General features: G+C 47.1%; 1 protein-coding gene across 1 annotated transcript in view; it reads left to right on the top strand.

The window, feature by feature from the left end:
- The window catches only part of LOC138752029 (protein phosphatase Slingshot homolog 3-like), a 69,172-nt gene that overhangs the window by 13,540 nt on the left and 38,283 nt on the right, over positions 1-17,349 (top strand). Inside the window, exons 4-5 of the mRNA XM_069915185.1 lie at positions 10,323-10,396; positions 17,014-17,048. Of these exons, the coding sequence (XP_069771286.1) occupies positions 10,323-10,396; positions 17,014-17,048 (109 nt within the window). The remainder of the gene's footprint in view (positions 1-10,322; positions 10,397-17,013; positions 17,049-17,349) is intronic.

Genomic DNA, 17,349 nt, shown 5'->3' with positions numbered 1-17,349 from the left:
TTCTGGAGACATGACCTACCCAGCGCAGTTGGATCTTCAGCAGCGTGGATTCGATGCTGTCAGCCTCTGCCATCTCGAGTACTTCGATGTTAGGGATGAAGTCGCTCCAATTAATGTTGAGGATGGAGCGGAGACAACGCTGGTGGAAGCGTTCTAGGAGCCATAGGTGATGCCGGTAGAGGACCCATGATTCAGAGCCGAACAGGAGTGTGGGTATGACAACGGCTTTGTATACGCTAATCTTTGTGAGGTTTTTCAGTTGGTTGTTTTTCCAGACTCTTTTGTATAGTCTTCCAAAGGTGCTATTTGCCTTGGCGAGTCTGTTGTCTATCTCGTTGGCGATCCTTGCATCCGATGAAATGGTGCAGCCAAGATAGGTAAACTGGTTGACCGTTTTGAGGTTTGTGTGACCGATGGAGATGTGGGGGTGCTGGTAGTCATGGTGGGGAGCTGGCTGATGGAGGACCTCAGTTTTCTTCAGGCTGACTTCCAGGCCAAACATTTTGGCAGTTTCCGCAAAACAGGACGTCAAGCGCTGAAGAGCTGGCTCTGAATGGGCAACTAAAGCGGCATCATCTGCAAAGAGTAGTTCATGGACAAGTTGCTCTTGTGTCTTGGTGTGAGCTTGCAGGCACCTCAGATTGAAGAGACTGCCATCCGTGCAGTACCGGAACGGATTAAGGTGTTATAAATGGACCACAATTGCAATGAATAGTGCAATGCTGTCAGAGGTTAGAAATGTACAAAGGGTTTCAGACGTTAAATGCTAATGTCAGAAGATACATTTTTAACCTGAATTTAAAGCAGTTGAGGGAGGGGTCTAGTTTCTTTGGCTTGGCTTCGCGGACGAAGATTTATGGAGGGGGTAAAAAGTCCACGTCAGCTGCAGGCTCGTTTGTGGCTGACAAGTCCGATGCGGGACAGGCAGACACGATTGCAGCGGTTGCAGGGGAAAACTGGTTGGTTGGGGTTGGGTGTTGGGTTTTTCCTCCTTTGCCTTTTGTCAGTGAGGTAGGCTCTGCGGTCTTCTTCAAAGGAGGTTGCTGCCCGCCAAACTGTGAGGCGCCAAGATGCACGGTTTGAGGCGATATCAGCCCACTGGCGGTGGTCAATGTGGCAGGCACCAAGAGATTTCTTTAGGCAGTCCTTGTACCTTTTCTTTGGTGCACCTCTGTCACGGTGGCCAGTGGAGAGCTCGCCATATAACACGATCTTGGGAAGGCGATGGTCCTCCATTCTGGAGACGTGACCCATCCAGCGCAGCTGGATCTTCAGCAGCATGGACTCGATGCTGTCGACCTCTCCCATCTCGAGTACTTCGACGTTAGGGATGTAAGCGCTCCAATGGATGTTGAGGATGGAGCGGAGACAACGCTGGTGGAAGCGTTCTAGGAGCCGTAGGTGGTGCCGGTAGAGGACCCATGATTCGGAGCCGAACAGGAGTGTGGGTATGACAACGGCTCTGTATACGCTTATCTTTGTGAGGTTTTTCAGTTGGTTGTTTTTCCAGACTCTTTTGTGTAGTCTTCCAAAGGCGCTATTTGCCTTGGCGAGTCTGTTGTCTATCTCATTGTCGATCCTTGCATCTGATGAAATGGTGCAGCCGAGATAGGTAAACTGGTTGACCGTTTTGAGTTTTGTGTGCCCGATGGAGATGTGGGGGGGCTGGTAATCATGGTGGGGAGCTGGCTGATGGAGGACCTCAGTTTTCTTCAGGCTGACTTCCAGGCCAAACATTTTGGCAGTTTCCGCAAAGCAGGACGTCAAGCGCTGAAGAGCTGGCTCTGAATGGGCAACTAAAGCGGCATCGTCTGCAAAGAGTAGTTCACGGACAAGTTTCTCTTGTGTCTTGGTGTGAGCTTGCAGGCGCCTCAGATTGAAGAGACTGCCATCCGTGCGGTACCGGATGTAAACAGCGTCTTCATTGTTGGGGTCTTTCATGGCTTGGTTCAGCATCATGCTGAAGAAGATTGAAAAGAGGGTTGGTGCCAGAACACAGCCTTGCTTCACGCCATTGTTAATGGAGAAGGGTTCAGAGAGCTCATTGCTGTATCTGACCCGACCTTGTTGGTTTTCGTGCAGTTGGATAATCATGTTGAGGAACTTTGGGGGACATCCGATGCGCTCTAGTATTTGCCAAAGCCCTTTCCTGCTCACGGTGTCGAAGGCTTTGGTGAGGTCAACAAAGGTGATGTAGAGTCCTTTGTTTTGTTCTCTGCATTTTTCTTGGAGCTGTCTGAGGGCAAAGACCATGTCAGTAGTTCCTCTGTTTGCGCGAAAGCCGCACTGTGATTCTGGGAGAATATTCTCGGCGACACTAGGTATTATTCTATTTAGTAGAATCCTAGCGAAGATTTTGCCTGCAATGGAGAGCAACGTGATTCCCCTGTAGTTTGAGCAGTCTGATTTCTCGCCTTTGTTTTTGTACAGGGTGATGATGGTGGCATCACGAAGATCCTGAGGCAGTTTACCTTGGTCCCAACAAAGCTTGAAAAACTCATGCAGTTTGGCATGCAGAGTTTTGCCGCCAGCCTTCCAGACTTCTGGGGGGATTCCATCCATACCTGCTGCTTTGCCACTTTTCAGTTGTTCGATTGCCTTATATGTCTCATCCAGGGTGGGAACCTCATCTAACTCTAGCCTTAGGGGCTGTTGAGGGAGCTGGAGCAGGGCGGAATCTTGGACTGAGCGGTTGGCACTGAAAAGAGATTGGAAGTGTTCTGACCATCGGTTGAGGATGGAGATCTTGTCGCTGAGGAGGACTTTGCCGTCTGAGCTGCGCAGCGGGCTTTGGACTTGGGGTGAGGGGCCGTACACAGCCTTTAGAGCCTCGTAGAAACCCCTGAAGTTGCCAATGTCCGCGCTGAGCTGGGTTCGTTTGGCGAGGCTAGTCCACCACTCATTTTGGATCTCCCGGAGTTTGCGCTGAAGATGGCTGCATGCGCGACGGAAGGCTTGTTTCTTCTCTGGACAGGACGGCTTTGTAAGGTGAGCCTGGTGGGCAGCTCACTTCTTTGCCAGCAGCTCCTGGATTTCCTGGCTGTTTTCGTCAAATCAGTCCTTGTTTTTCCTGGAGGAGAAGCCCAGTACCTCTTCAGTGGATTGCAGTATGGTAGTCTTCAACTGATCCCAGAGGGTTTCAGGGGACAGGTCCGTGAGGCGGGTTGCATCGTCGAGCTTTGCTTTGAGGTTTGCCTGGAAGTTTCCTCTCGCTTCGTCTGACTGCAGGTTTCCAACATTGAACCTCTTTCTGGGGGCTTTATTGTTCCTGGGCTTTGGTTTGAAGTGAAGGTTGAGCTTGCAGCGAACCAGCCGGTGGTCAGTGTGGCATTCCGCGCTAGGCATGACCCTGGTGTGGAGCACATCTCGTTTGTCACTTTCTCGCACCAGGATGTAGTCCAGGAGGTGCCAGTGTTTGGATCGGGGATGCATCCAGGTGGTCTTAAGGCTGTCCCTCTGCTGAAAAAGGGTGTTTGTAATGACAAGCCGCTGTTCTGCGCAGAGCTCCAACAGGAGGCGCCCATTGTCGTTGCACTTGCCGACGCCATGCTTGCCCAGGATTCCTGGCCAGGTTTCTGAGTCTTTGCCGACACGAGCGTTGAAGTCGCCCAGGATGACAACCTTGTCGGCTGTAGGGGTGCGTTGGATGAGGTTGCGCAGGTCGGTGTAGAACTTGTCCTTTTCTGCTGGTTCCGCCTGGAGGGTTGGAGCATAGACACTGATGAGGGTGATGTGACGCTTGTTCTGAAGGGGGAGTCGCATGGACATGATTCGGTCCGAGAGGCTTGTCGGAAGGTTTTCGAGTTTGGAGGCAATGAAGCTCTTGACCATGAAGCCTACACCAGATAGGCGTCGTTCATCCGAAGGCTTGCCAGACCAGTAGAGTGTGTAGCCCGCGCCACGTTCTTGGAGGCTGCCTACATCTGCCAGGCGGACTTCACTGAGAGCGGCTATGTCGATGTCAAGTCTGAGGAGTTCATGTGCAATGAGGGCAGACCGACGTTCAGGTCGGTGGCTGTCAGCCTTGTCTAGCATGGTTCTGATGTTCCAGCATGCTAGCTTGAGTTTGTGAGCATCTTTTGAGGGGGAAGGCGTGGAGGGAGAGGACGTGGAGGGGAAGGACGTGGAGGGGGAGGACGTGGAGGGGGAGGACGTGGAGGGGGAGGACGTGGAGGGGGAGGACGTGGAGGGGGAGGACGTGGAGGGGGAGGACGTGGAGGGGGAGGACGTGGAGGGGGAGGACGTTTAATGGTCAGGGAAATGCTGTTCCACAGTTTGGGGGCCTCAACTGCGAAGATCCGGTCTCCCCTTTGTATGCACAGTGCACGGAACAGCCTGGCGTCCTGTAGTAGCTGACCTGAACTGCTTAGGAGCGGAGTAGAGCATAAGCAGATCGGAGATGTAGTAGGGGGAAAGGTCATTAAGGGCCTTGTATGTTAATAGCACCAGCTTGAAGTCTATTGTGAGCCGCACTGGCAGCCACTGGAGGGAGATCAGAATTGGGATGATATGGTTCCTCTTCTTGGCATCTGTCAGGACCCTAGCAACAGCATTCTGAACCAGTTGGAGTTGGGTTAGGGAGGACTGGCTAATCCCAGTGTGTAGAGAGCTAGCATAGTCCAGACATGAGAAGGCTGTGAATAACCCTTTCGAGGTCTTTGAGTGAGAAGTACAGTTTTAGTTTAACAATGGTGTGGAGCTGTAAAAAGCTGGCTTTCCCCACAGCATTGACATGTTTGTCAAATTTGAAGGCAGGGTTGAATAGCACCCTAAGAGATTTAACGTGGGGTTTAATAGGAGTGGATAGATTACCTAGGGAGTTGTGTCACTTTTTGGTGAAATTAGGGGGTCAAATAAGATGATCTCAGATTTTGTCTCATTTAGTTGGAGGAAGTTGGAGCCTATCCAGCATTTTATGTCTTCCAGACAGTTGATGAGGTTGGTGATTTTTGACTGGTCATCCAGTTTTAGGGGTTAGGGTTAGGGTGTCTTCGGCATAACAGTGGAAGGAGATGCCATGTTTCTGCATGATATGGTTGAGGGGGAGCATGTGCAACAAGAAAAGAATGGGGCCAAGGATGGATCCTTGCGGAAACCTGCAGAATAGGATGGCTGAAACCAATATACAATTGCCCACATTGAAGATGAAAGCCCTGGCAGAGAGGTAAGATTTGAACCAGTTCAGGGTCACTGCATTGAGGCCGACCTCCTTCTGGAGATGGTCTATCAGAATAGCACAATTAACGGTGCACTGAAGTCTAGGGGCATTAGAACAGCAGTGCTGCCCAAGAGTTAATACATCAGAAGTAGCGAGGGGGGGGAGCAGGGTGGAAATGTCAAAGGTGACAGCAGTGTGGTCCGATACACTTGTGTCAATTAATGTTGGGTTACTGATGAATAGGTCAACTCACAGGACTAGATCGAGTTGTGGGTGGGTCCAGTAGGCAGCAGATTTAAGTTGAAGGATTCCAGTAGATGCATAAACTCACCTACCAGAGGTTTAGATGGACAACAAACATGAATATTGAAGTCTCCAAGAATCAGAACTTGGCCAAAGTTTTGCATGGTGTTAGAGAGGAAGTCAGCAAATTGGGCAATGAAGTCTTTGTGTATTTTTGGTGGGCAGTATAGAAGGGGTTGACCAGGCCCATTTTGATTAGTTGGACCTCAAAGGTAGAGAATTCTCCAGATATAAAATAAACTAGGACAAGAGTGAGATTTTACCTTTAAGCAAAGGAGACTATACCCAATATTAATATGGCAGTCAGTTTAATTTGTCCAAATATGATATGAAGTATTTGGGGATTAAATTTAATAGTAATTTGAATTATCCATATAAGCTTAATTAGTTCCCCTTGCTGTGGAAAATTGAGGAGGACCTACATAGGTGGGTAAATCTGCCCATCACATTATTGGGCAGAGAACTTTTTTAAATTTGTAGCTATTTAAAATTCTTAATGGACATATTCTTTCATTCCTTTGGTCAGGTAAAGTTTCTAGAAATTCCATGGATAAATTGACCTAGGATTATAAATTGGGAGGGTTGCAATTACCGGATTCTTAAAAATTATTATTTTGCTGCAGAAATTTGTTTGTTGCTGACTGATTTGTAATGAGGCAATTCCTTCCTGGTCTATAATTGGCTTGCACATGGTGGGAGAGGAGATGGCAGAAGAATTTATTTTTAAATGGAATTTTAAATTAATTAAAAGGAAAACAAATAAACCCATTATTGAAACATTTCATTTATATTTGGAATAAAATTAAATAATTTGTGGGATTAAAAGAGGGATTATCCTCAAAGACGCCTCTATCTCAAAACAGTTTAATACCCATGACTTTTGGTAATAGAATCTTGGCAAACTTGAACCAATATCACAGTGAGTTTGGAGGTCTAGAAGATGTATTGTCCTGGGCCTCATGGCAGATGGCGCCGGAGCTATTTGGAGCTCCATGAACTATGACTGTGAGGTTGTCTGTTTCCCTTAACGCTGGTGGACTTTTAACATCTTGACCTGGAGAGGATGTTAACCTGACCTATCATGGCTGCACAACTAGCAGCTCACAGCGGCACCTCAGAATCGGGGAGCATTCTTCTCCGCTTGAACTTGCGGACATTTTTACATCTAGTTTGTAAACAGTCATTCCTTGTGCCATTGTCTAATCTCTGATTGATTAATTGTATGTAGTACTGTTTTGGTTAAGCAGCTCTTGTAAAATCACTGTGGTCTCAGGAATGTTGTATCATTTTAATTCTGTGGCACTAAAGGCTAACTGACTGACTAACTGAGATAGTATGACTACCTTAATTCATTCTAGATATAATTATAATGATTCAATATAATTTTCTGCACCAATTATATCTCACACCTCAAAAAATACATGAAAAATAAACCAGAATTTTCTGATAGATGTTTTAGGTGTGGTATAGATGTTGGTACCTTTTTACATTCCACCTGGTTATGCATGAAATTAAGACCCTTTTGAATAGAATAGGGGGAAGTGTTGACAAAAATTGTGGGGTGAACTTCCCTCAAGATCTGGAATTATTTATTCTGGGGAATTTTGCAGTTATAAAAGTTAACTTCTCCAGAAGTAAATGTATTAAAATTACATTGTCAGTAGCCAGGAAATGTATAGCGGTAACATGGAACTTCCCTACTTCACATTAATTGTTTGAACATGGAAGTGCAAAGTTGTATTCCCTTGAGAAGATTATTTATAGTCTTAGGAATAGTATGTTTGTCAAAATTTGGCAACCTTATTTAGATTACTTAAATGTCCAGATAGTATAATTTATTTTAATATTTGTCAATCAGTATACTCCCTATTAGAAATTTAATACTTTTTAAATGATGTGACTCTGAGATGGCGAACCTTGCTCCTCTTGCTTTTTCTCTTCTATTTTCTTTCTTTTTATCTCCCTCTATTCCCTGTTGTCCATTCCCTTTTTTTCGAATCTGGGGAGGGGGCACTAAGAGAAGAAGGACTCTACATTTTTTTCTGGACCTTGTGAATGTTTTTCTACGATTTTATATTCAATGTATTATTCTTATTACAATTCCTTTTACAATTTCTAAGATTAGTAGACATACCTTTAATCCAATTTTAAACATACATTATGGATTTGGTTTCAATTTCGCAAAATTTTTTATTTAAAAAGTTGTTACTTAATCTAGTACTATTTATCTCAACTATTTTTTTCCACATCGTCTGTAATGGATCAAGCCTTTTCTTTTTGGAAAAGCAATGGAATTGTCAATTTTTTGGATCAGTTTATAGATGGATGTTTAATGTCTTTTGATATAATATGTAACAAATATAATATACTCAAGTCATTTTTTTAGATATTTCCAAGTTTTTTTTAATATTACCAAACTTTCCTATATCATATCAATCTAATTGGTTGATATTATTTTTCATTTGAATCCTTCCCATAATTTATTAAAATTGCAATCAATCTCTAATGATAAAATTAGAGGAGATTGGGAATTAGAACTTCATCACTTCTTCCAGAGGAACTTTGGGAAAAAATTTTTGGAATGGTTAATACTTTTTCATTATGTGCCCGACACACATTGATTCAGTTTAAAATGGTACATCAGGTTCATATGCCGAACGATAAATATCCCGCATCTTTCCTAATGGTAATCCTATGTGTGATAGATGTAAATCACAAGTGACCACACTAATGCATATATTTTGGTCTTGCTCTGTATTGGACAAATATTTTCAAGACTATCAATTATACTGGGTATTAGATTACAGCTTAATCCATTGACTGCTATTTTCAGAATTATAGTTGGGGGGGTCAAGTTCTCACTTCTGCACATCGGGTTGTAGCATCCGGACCCAGAGCTTTACCAGAATTCATCAATAAAATTGCTTTCTTCATTTCTTCCTCCATGATGGGTGCATCTAATGCAGTGCATTCATTAAAGGGTAATTTTGGAATATTGAATTTCCTTAAAAATTTGTGCATTATAATGGAATCATCAGGAAATTCTGTTTGATATAAAGAGGTGTAAAAATTCTTGAAAAACTTTATTAATTTCACAACCATCAAGCTACCATCTCATGTACTAACTTTAATAATCTGATGTTTAGCCGAAGCAGTTTTCAATTGGTTAGCCAAAGGTTTTCCAGATTTATCAGCATGTATGTAAAACTGACTTAGTTTTAAGTAATTGACTTTCATTTGGGTATGTAAGTAATGATGCGCAATCAATAACCACAAGCGAACGATTATCGGCTTTAATAACCTGAAACGACAGGCACGTTTTCACATACTGCTGACCCAGTTTTGCTGGTATGAAGTGGGGAGACTAGGGCAACTCAGCCTTTATTGGGAAATTTTACAGGGAGGAGTTACAGGGTTGGAGGCAGGCCAGCCTGTGCAGCATGGTGATGTCATGCATGCAATGCCATGTTCTACCACATTCAGCCCTTCGTTTTAGATAAAGTCCAGTGGGGTGAAGTGCAACAAAGTCCATCGTTACAGTTCATGTAGTCTTCTACAGTTCACAGATCCAACCGGTCCAGAGGTTTTGGCTGCTGCTGTGATTGCCACAGCATCGGTTGCATAGTTGATGGCTCCTGAGGGACAATGACCTTTATAGCAGGCTGAATGTCTGGGGTATGAACTGTGTTAGTCCGAAAGGGTTTGGGGGGTGTGGGAGTGTTGGGGTTCAGTGAGTGGTTGTCAGTGTGGTAAAGGAGGAGGCTTTGGGATGGTGGGTCCAATACTCATTCACCGGCAAGATACAAGGGACCGGCTGATCAATGGTGGGGGCTCCCTAAATGCACCTCCATTGACAGGGCTCCTGCGTGAGCCAGGTCCCAGACAGATACCGTTTCTCTTCGTCCATACTGGTACTGCATCTGGGCATATTTGGAGTTCGCATTCAAGAGATGCACCTCCTCAACCAGTGGATCTGACTTGTGATTCCTAACATGCCTGCGGAGTAGTACCAGCCCTGGGGTCATCAGCCAGACTGGCAGCTTGGTTCCCGACACAAACCACCTGGGGAAGGAGAACAGTTTTTCATGTGGGGTGACATTCCTAGCTGTACACAGCAGGGATCTGGTGGTGTGCAGCACTTCCAGAAGGACAGTTTGCATTTAATGCCAAGAATTCACAGGACAATATTTTTGATTTTGCTGAATTGGTTGTTACAATACTTCACAATATTTTGCACTGAGGACCAGAGAATGCCATTTCATCGGGTTGTACTTGTACAATCAGATGACAATAAACTTGACTTGACAAATGAAAACAGTCTACTGCCTGCATGCAGCAAAACAGATAATATTTGGGGATGGGTAAATAAGTTACATCAATAACTGATTGAAAGTTTCCCTTTGGGGGAAAAGTAATATCTGGGACTTGAGTATTCTTAAATTTCCATCCATCAAGATAAAAAGAGAAATGATGGGAATGGTGGCCCCTTACTTTGGAAAAGGGAAAGCCAGTACTTTTATCTGATATAGTTTCAACAGCTGCCACTTGAACATTGACTTAATACTGTTTTATAATACAGAAATTTGTCACAAATTATTCTGATAGGCTTATTGTTCATGTTGCTAATTCAGTTAAACTGGCATAAACCATTGTAAATTATAAGAAGATTGAAATTTAGCTGTCAGGTATGTACTGTTGTGGTGTAATGGCTTCATTTAAAAAAAAAGAAACTTTACCTGTAAGGCTGTCCTTCAGGTTCTATTCACTTAATTAATATTTGCAGTTAAGTAAGAATGTATGGGCAAAGATTTTGAAAGTTCTCTTATTGTTACGAAACAACATTTTGTAAATATGTCTGCAGTTTACGAATGGCAGTTGTCTCCGACTGAGAATGAAGATAATGAAAATGGAAGGAATGATGAGTGCAAAATTGAGGTGAGATAGCATTCATCATCTTTCAATTCAAACAAATTTGTTTTATTAAAATGAAATATTTAAAAAAAAATGTCTATATACTGTACATAGTGTATTTTTTAAAATAATACATTTTGTGATCTGGGCTTTACCAGCAAGGCTAGTAATTTTTTTTGCTAATTGTCCTCAAAAAGGTGAAATTAAGCCATCACCTGAACTGCATCCTTTCTGTCAAAGGTGTTTCCATGATGCTTCTTAGCAGGATGTTTCAGAATTTAGTCCAGCTGATGAAATATTTCCAAGTCAAACTGGTGCATGATTTGGAAATGAACCATCAGATGTTCTTGTTTACCCACTGCTCTTGTCCTTAATGGTAGAGGTCATGGTTTTGGCATCTGGTGTCACAGTGGCCTATCTAAGTAACTTCAATGTATTTTATGGATGGTACACATTGATGAAGGAAATTAATATTTAGGGAGATTGCAGACCCTCACAAGGGCAACAGGGCTTCGGGTGGCTCATGGAGCTTCACAGGGCGATACATGATCTCATAATTATAGGTGTGCAGTTCAATTCTCCACCCAATGATCTTGTCATTTTTGATCTTTCCCCCACTGTTTATTATTAAACATAAATGTGATGGCTTTCTGGTCTATCAGCAGGGTGAATGGTCTGCCAGCCAGATAGTGCCTCCAGTGCCACACAGCTTTACTATGTCCTGGGCCACCTCCTCAATAGCAGAGTGTCTGAGTTCAGGGCCCTGGAAGGTCTGGAAAAAGTATGCCCCGGGCCTGCCTGCTTGGTTCAGCAGGGCAAAGTCAGAGCATCACTCCCCACCTGGAAAGCGTGCATCGCCGCCTTGGCAATCTACCTTTAATGCTCTTGAAGGCTTTTCTGGCCTCTGTCGACAGGGGAAACTTAGTGGTCTTCACTAGGGGGTGGGCCTTGTCTGCATAATTGGGGACCCATTGAGCATAGTACAAAAAGAACCCCGGGCACCTTTTCAAGGCCTTGAGATTTTGGGGCAGTGGGAGTTCCAGGAGGGGGCGCATATGGTCGGGATTGTGGGCAATGATGCCATGGTCCACCACATATCCCAGTATTGTCAGACATGTAGTATGGAACATGCACTTCATCTGGTTATATGTCAGGTTCAGGGCTTTGGTCATGGCAAGGAATTTCCACAGATTTGTGTCGTGTTCCTTCTGGTTATGGCCACAGATAGTGACATTGTCCAAATATGGAAATGTTGCTTTCAGTTTATGGTCATCCAGCATGTGGTCCATCTCCCTCTGGAACACAGGCATTCCATTCATGAAGCTAAATGAAAACCGAAGGAAATGGTAGAGACAGCCATCAGCTTCAAATACCAAGTGCGGGCTGTCCCCTGGGCGGGTCTGGGTTTGGTGATACGCTGACTTGAGGTCAATGATGGAGAAGACCCGGTACTGGGAGATCTCGTTCACCATGTCAACTATGTGGGGGAGGGGGTAGGCGTCCAATAAAGTGAACCGGTTGATGGTCTGGCTTTAATCAATGACCATCTGGTGCTTCTCCCCACACTTAACCACTACCACTTTTGACCTATAGCGACTTTTGCTGGGTTCTATAATGCCTTCAGCTAACAGTCGCTTTACTTCTGCTTTTAAAAATTCTTTGTCCCTGGGGCTGCATCACCTACTTTTTATGGCAACCGATTCGTAGTTATGGGTGAGATTCTCAAACAGGGTGGTGGCCAGACCGCAGGTTGTGTGTCCTGGGTGGCATACTGGTGTCTAATTGGAGCCTACGGCCATATTAGCCTGAAAACGCCCGATCTCGTCTGGTGTCTAATTGGCCGTGTTCAGAAAGATGGGCGGGCTATCCAGGAATTGGTTGTTTTCGACCATGAGGGGAGGATGGCACCCATCAAACTCCATCAGTATGCTCTTTAACTGTCCTTGGAATTCAAGCCCCAGAATGACTGGTGCATGGAGATGGGGCATGAGGTTTTGAGGTTTTCTACTTCATGCCCCTCATGGTTAGGGTCACTGTGCTACACCCGTGGATTTCAGTGGAGTGCAAGTTTGACACCAGCGACACTTTACACTTTGCAGGGGTCATTGTGAGGGAATAGCATTGTACAGTGCCCAGATGCATGAAAAATTCAGTGCTTCCCTGTGTTGAATAGGCAGCCTATGGTGCGACCATTTACCTCTATGTCCATCATAGATCGCACTAGCTGGTGTGGCCAGAGTTGGTTCATTCTCTGAATTGCTGCCGCTGTAATGTGGCAGCAGTAACTGCCAAGATGGCCGCCCCATAGATCGCACACAGGGGGGTTCCGGAAGAGATGCCAGAAGTGACATTGACCCATGTCATCTGACTCCTTTTCCCAAGGAAAAGTGAGATTTGGAGGCCAAGAAGACCTTATATTGTGCCAGGTTACCGGGAGGGAGTAGCGTTGTACAGTACCCGGGTGGATCAATCTCTCAGTGGTTCCTGTGTTGAATAAGCAGTTTGTGGTGTGGCCATTTACCTTGATAGTCATCATGGCCTTGGCCAGTTCAATGTGGGCTGTCTTGATCGAAGATGATGGAGGCCAGCATCCAATCGCTGTCTGAGTCGCTGCTGTATTGATTCGGGGGCACCTGTCAAGATGGCGCACCTCCATGTCGCGCATGCGTGACTGTGCTTCGCTGTCGGAAGTGGTGCCACCCTGGTTTAGCATCCCCAGGGACCTGTCAAGTCATTTCCCATGATTGGGAAGTGACGCCGAAGGTGGAGCTGGAAGTGGTGTGGTCAAAGACAGCGGGGGCTGGCGGCCACACGCAGTGCTGCTGGCAGAAGGTTGGACCTACATACCTTCACAAAGTGTCCCTTCTTCCCACAGGTGGAGCACATTGCGTTTCAGGTCAGGCAGCTCTTCCGGGGATGTTTCCCATGTCCATAGAATAAGCACTTCGGATGCTTGACGGAAATGGCGGTGACTTGGGACCCTGCGTTCCAAGATGGTGGCCGCATTGCCCGAGGAGAACATTTTGGCATTCTGTTGCACTGTCTTGAGCCATTTTGCCAATTCCATGACCCCAGTCTCACCCTCTCCCTAGTCTCTCCTCTCTATACACCCTCCCTCCTTTCTCTCCCTCCCCTCTCTACTTCTTTCCATCCCTTTCTCCTGTATCCCACCCTCCCTTCCCTTCTATATCTCTCCCGTCTCTCTCTATCCCTCCCTTCCCTCCCTACATCCCTCCTTCCCTCCACTCTCCCTCCTTCCCTCCCTACATCCCTCCACTCTCCCTCCTTCCCTCTCTACATCCCTCCTTCCCAACCCCTCTCCCTCCTTTAATCCCTCCCCTTTCTCCTTCCCTCCCTCCCTTCTTATATCCCTCATTCCCTACCCCTTCTTTCACCCACTCTCCTTCCTCCCCTTCCCTCTCCCTCCCTCCTCTTTCCATCCTTCCCATCCCCTCCCTCCATCCTTCCCTCTTCTCGCCTACCCCTCTTTTCGTCTACCCTTCTCCTCCCTCCTCCTCAATGTCCCTTCCCCCCCTCTACCTTCCTCCCTCCCTCCCCTAGATCTTTCCCTTGCCGCTGAGAACCTCCCCGGGATGGGGCGGGACGGGACGAAGGGAAGGGGCGGACTCCGCGGCCCGAACTTTCTTCGGGAGACATAGAAGTTTTGCGACGGCCGGATCGTGGAGAGATGTCGTTGATCTCGGTGCCGCGATCTCCAGGCGGAAGGCGACGGGTGAGGAAGCGTCGCGGGGAGAGGGAGCGCAGGAGCGGGGCGAGAGGGAGCGCTGGACAGGGAGTTTGGGTCGCGGAGACTGCCCGTCGCCCCGGAGAGACTCCCAGCGAGAAGGGAATGGTCCCGGGTAGGGAGAAACTGCTGAGTCCTCATTCCTCTCCCTTCTCTTCCCTCCTCTCGCTTCTCACTCCCCCGCCCCTTCTCTCTGTTCCTCCCTCTCTCCCCCCTTCTCTCCCCCCTCCGTCTCACCCTCCACCCTTCCTCCCTCTATCTGTCCCGGACCCTCTCTCACTCCCCCTCCATCTTTAAATTTCTCCCTACCTTCCCTCCTCCCTTCCTCCATCCCTCACCAGTGTCCCCCTCCCTCCCTCCACTGTGTCACCGTCCCTTGCTTCTGTCCCCCTTCCTTCCCCTCTTTCACCCTCCCCTTTATCTCTCCTTCCTCTCAATCCCCATTCTCCCTCCCTCCCAATTATTCTTCCCTCCCTCCCTCTCTTCTCTCTTGTGGGTGAGCCTGGAATAGATCCTTTGGGGAATTTTCTGCGAGAGATCCTATCACTATCACCCTCTGTGATCTCTCTGCACCTTCCTCTTCCCCCTCACTCCTAGCCAATTACCTCCTCCTCTTTCCCCAAGCTCGCTCTTAACCTCCCCTCTCTCCCCACTCCTCCCTGCCTTCTCACCCTCCCTCCATTCCCCTTCCTCCTTCCAGTTCCTCCCCTCTATCCCACCCTCCCCTCAATCCCCCATCTCTCTCTCTCTTCCTCTATCCCTCAATTGCCCTCTATCTCACCCTCCCTCCCCTCTATCCCTCAATCCCCCTCTATCTCTCCCTCTAAACCACCCTATCTCCCCCTCTTCCCAATCTCCATCCCTCCACTCTCTGTCTATCACTATCCCCCTCCCTTGCCTCTATCCTCACCCCTCTGACCCTCCCTCCCCTCTATCCCTACCTTCTCTCCCTTCCACCCTCTATCCCTCCCTATCCCCTACCTCCCTCCCCTCTATACCTTCCCTTTCTATCCATCCCTCCCCTCTAATCCTCCCATCTATCCTTTCCTCTTTTTTGATGGGGAAATGGGGATGAACCTAGTCCAATCCACACCTCCAGAGATGGGGTGAGGGGGTTACTGATCCATCTCTCCTTTCCCTGCCCTGCCTCATTTTATCCCTCCTCTCTGCTCTGTCATGTTCTACCTCTCCTCTAAGCCCTGTATGATTCTCTCTCCATTTCCTGCCCTGCCTCATTCTATCTCTCCTTTGCTGCCCTGTGTCATTCTACTTCTCCTCTATCTGCCTTGCCTTATTCTCCTACATTATTTATCCTCCTTTCTATCAATGATCCCTCCCTCTCTCCCACTCCTGTATTATCTGTAATTTATCCCCTGTTGGACCGTGAACCCCCCTCCCCAGACTTATCCCTCATAGAGACTCTGTCCCTTCCACATTCTCCCTCCACCCTACTGTTCACCATTGGCCACACACACACACTCAATCACATACTCATTCTCACAAAACACACACTCTTGCACATGCTCACACATAGTGACACACACATATCACCCACACTCACATATACACACACACATACATATGCACTGACACACACACACACACACACACATACATGCTCACACACACGCATATACACTCACACATCCACATATACTCACATGCTCGCGCATGCACACAAACACTTGCAAATCCCAGACGCACTCACATATCCCACACACACACATACAACCCCCACATGCACTCCTCACACACATACAACCCCCACATGCACTCCGCACACACATCCACTCATGTGTGCACATGCACACACACAATATTTTATCTCCCCTTCATGTCTGTTTCCGCCTGTCAGTTTCTCCATCCTGTCTGGAAGGTTTCACAACTCCCCATGTCCGGATACATACAGTTTTAGATATTTCACAACACTCTCACATCCCTCAATCTCATTAAAACATTTTGAATGTTGAAAGGCATGGACTAAATGTGGCTGAGTGGGGAAAATGGATCAGCACATGATTAAATGGTGGTGCAAACTCGATTGGCTGAACAGCCTAGAACTGCTCCGATGTCTAATGGTCCTATTATGGTCTCAACCCCTCCCTCCCCAACCCCCCCATCCATCCCTTGGTCTCCCTATCTCTCTCCATTCTCTTACTCCTGTTCCTCTCACCCTCTCTCTGATATCCCCAGGATGGGGACTCATCTCAACCAAAGCTTCAGAAACTGTGAAATCCCCATACACCTTCACTGCCCTCTCAACCACCCCCCCCACCCACTTCCCCCTCTCTTGACCTCCTCACTCTCCCCTCTCCCTCATTTAACCTCCATTCTGCCCTTCTCTCTCTTCCCTTTTCTCCTCACTTCCCCTCATCTAGCCCCCTCTCACCCTCCCTCTCCCACCCTCTTACTCCACACTCTCCCTCCCTGTCTCTATCCTACCTCTCTTCCCCCCCTCACCAAAAACCACAGAATTTCAACAAATCCTGATTCTGATTCTGGCTGCAAAATGGTTGTTTCCGTCAGTGGGAGACAAGAGGGTACAACTTCAGAATTGAAGGGCATCCACATAGAACAAAGATGTGGAGGAACTTCTTCAGTCAGAGGATGGAGACCAAGTTATTGGCTATATTTAAGACAAATTGATAGATTCTTGATTAGCCAGGACATCAAAGGTTATGGAGGGATGAGGCTGAGTGGGGGAAAATGGATCAGCACATGATTAAATAGTGGTGCAAACTCGATTGTCTGAATGGCCTAGAACTGCTCTGATTTCTAATGGTCCTATTATGGTCTCAACCCCTCCCTTTCCCCCCTCCACCTACCCCTTTGGTCTCCCCATCACTCTCATACCCCCCCCCCACCCCACTTCTCACCCTCTCTCTGATATCCCCAGGATGGGAATACTTCTCGACCAAAGCTTCAGAAACGGTGAGATTCCCAGGCCCTTTCTCTGCCCTCTCACTCCCCACTGCACCCCCCCCCCCAGACCCCCTCACTCTCCCCTCTCTCTATCTCCCTTCTCCCCTTTCTTCCCTTCATCTATCCCCTCATCTCTCCCTCTCCCACTCTCTTACTCCCCCTCTCTCTCCCACCTCTCACCTCTCCCTTCTCTCTCTCACCTCCTCTCCCTTTCTCTCCCTCTCCCCTCTATCTCCCTCTCTCTAACCCCTCTCTCTCCCCTCCTCACTCTCCCTCTGTCTCCCCCTCTCTATTCCATCTCTCTCCCTCC

This window comes from Narcine bancroftii, chromosome 1 (assembly GCF_036971445.1).
Source record: "Narcine bancroftii isolate sNarBan1 chromosome 1, sNarBan1.hap1, whole genome shotgun sequence".
NCBI lineage: Eukaryota > Metazoa > Chordata > Chondrichthyes > Torpediniformes > Narcinidae > Narcine > Narcine bancroftii.
This window is presented reverse-complemented; position numbering and strand designations above follow the sequence as displayed.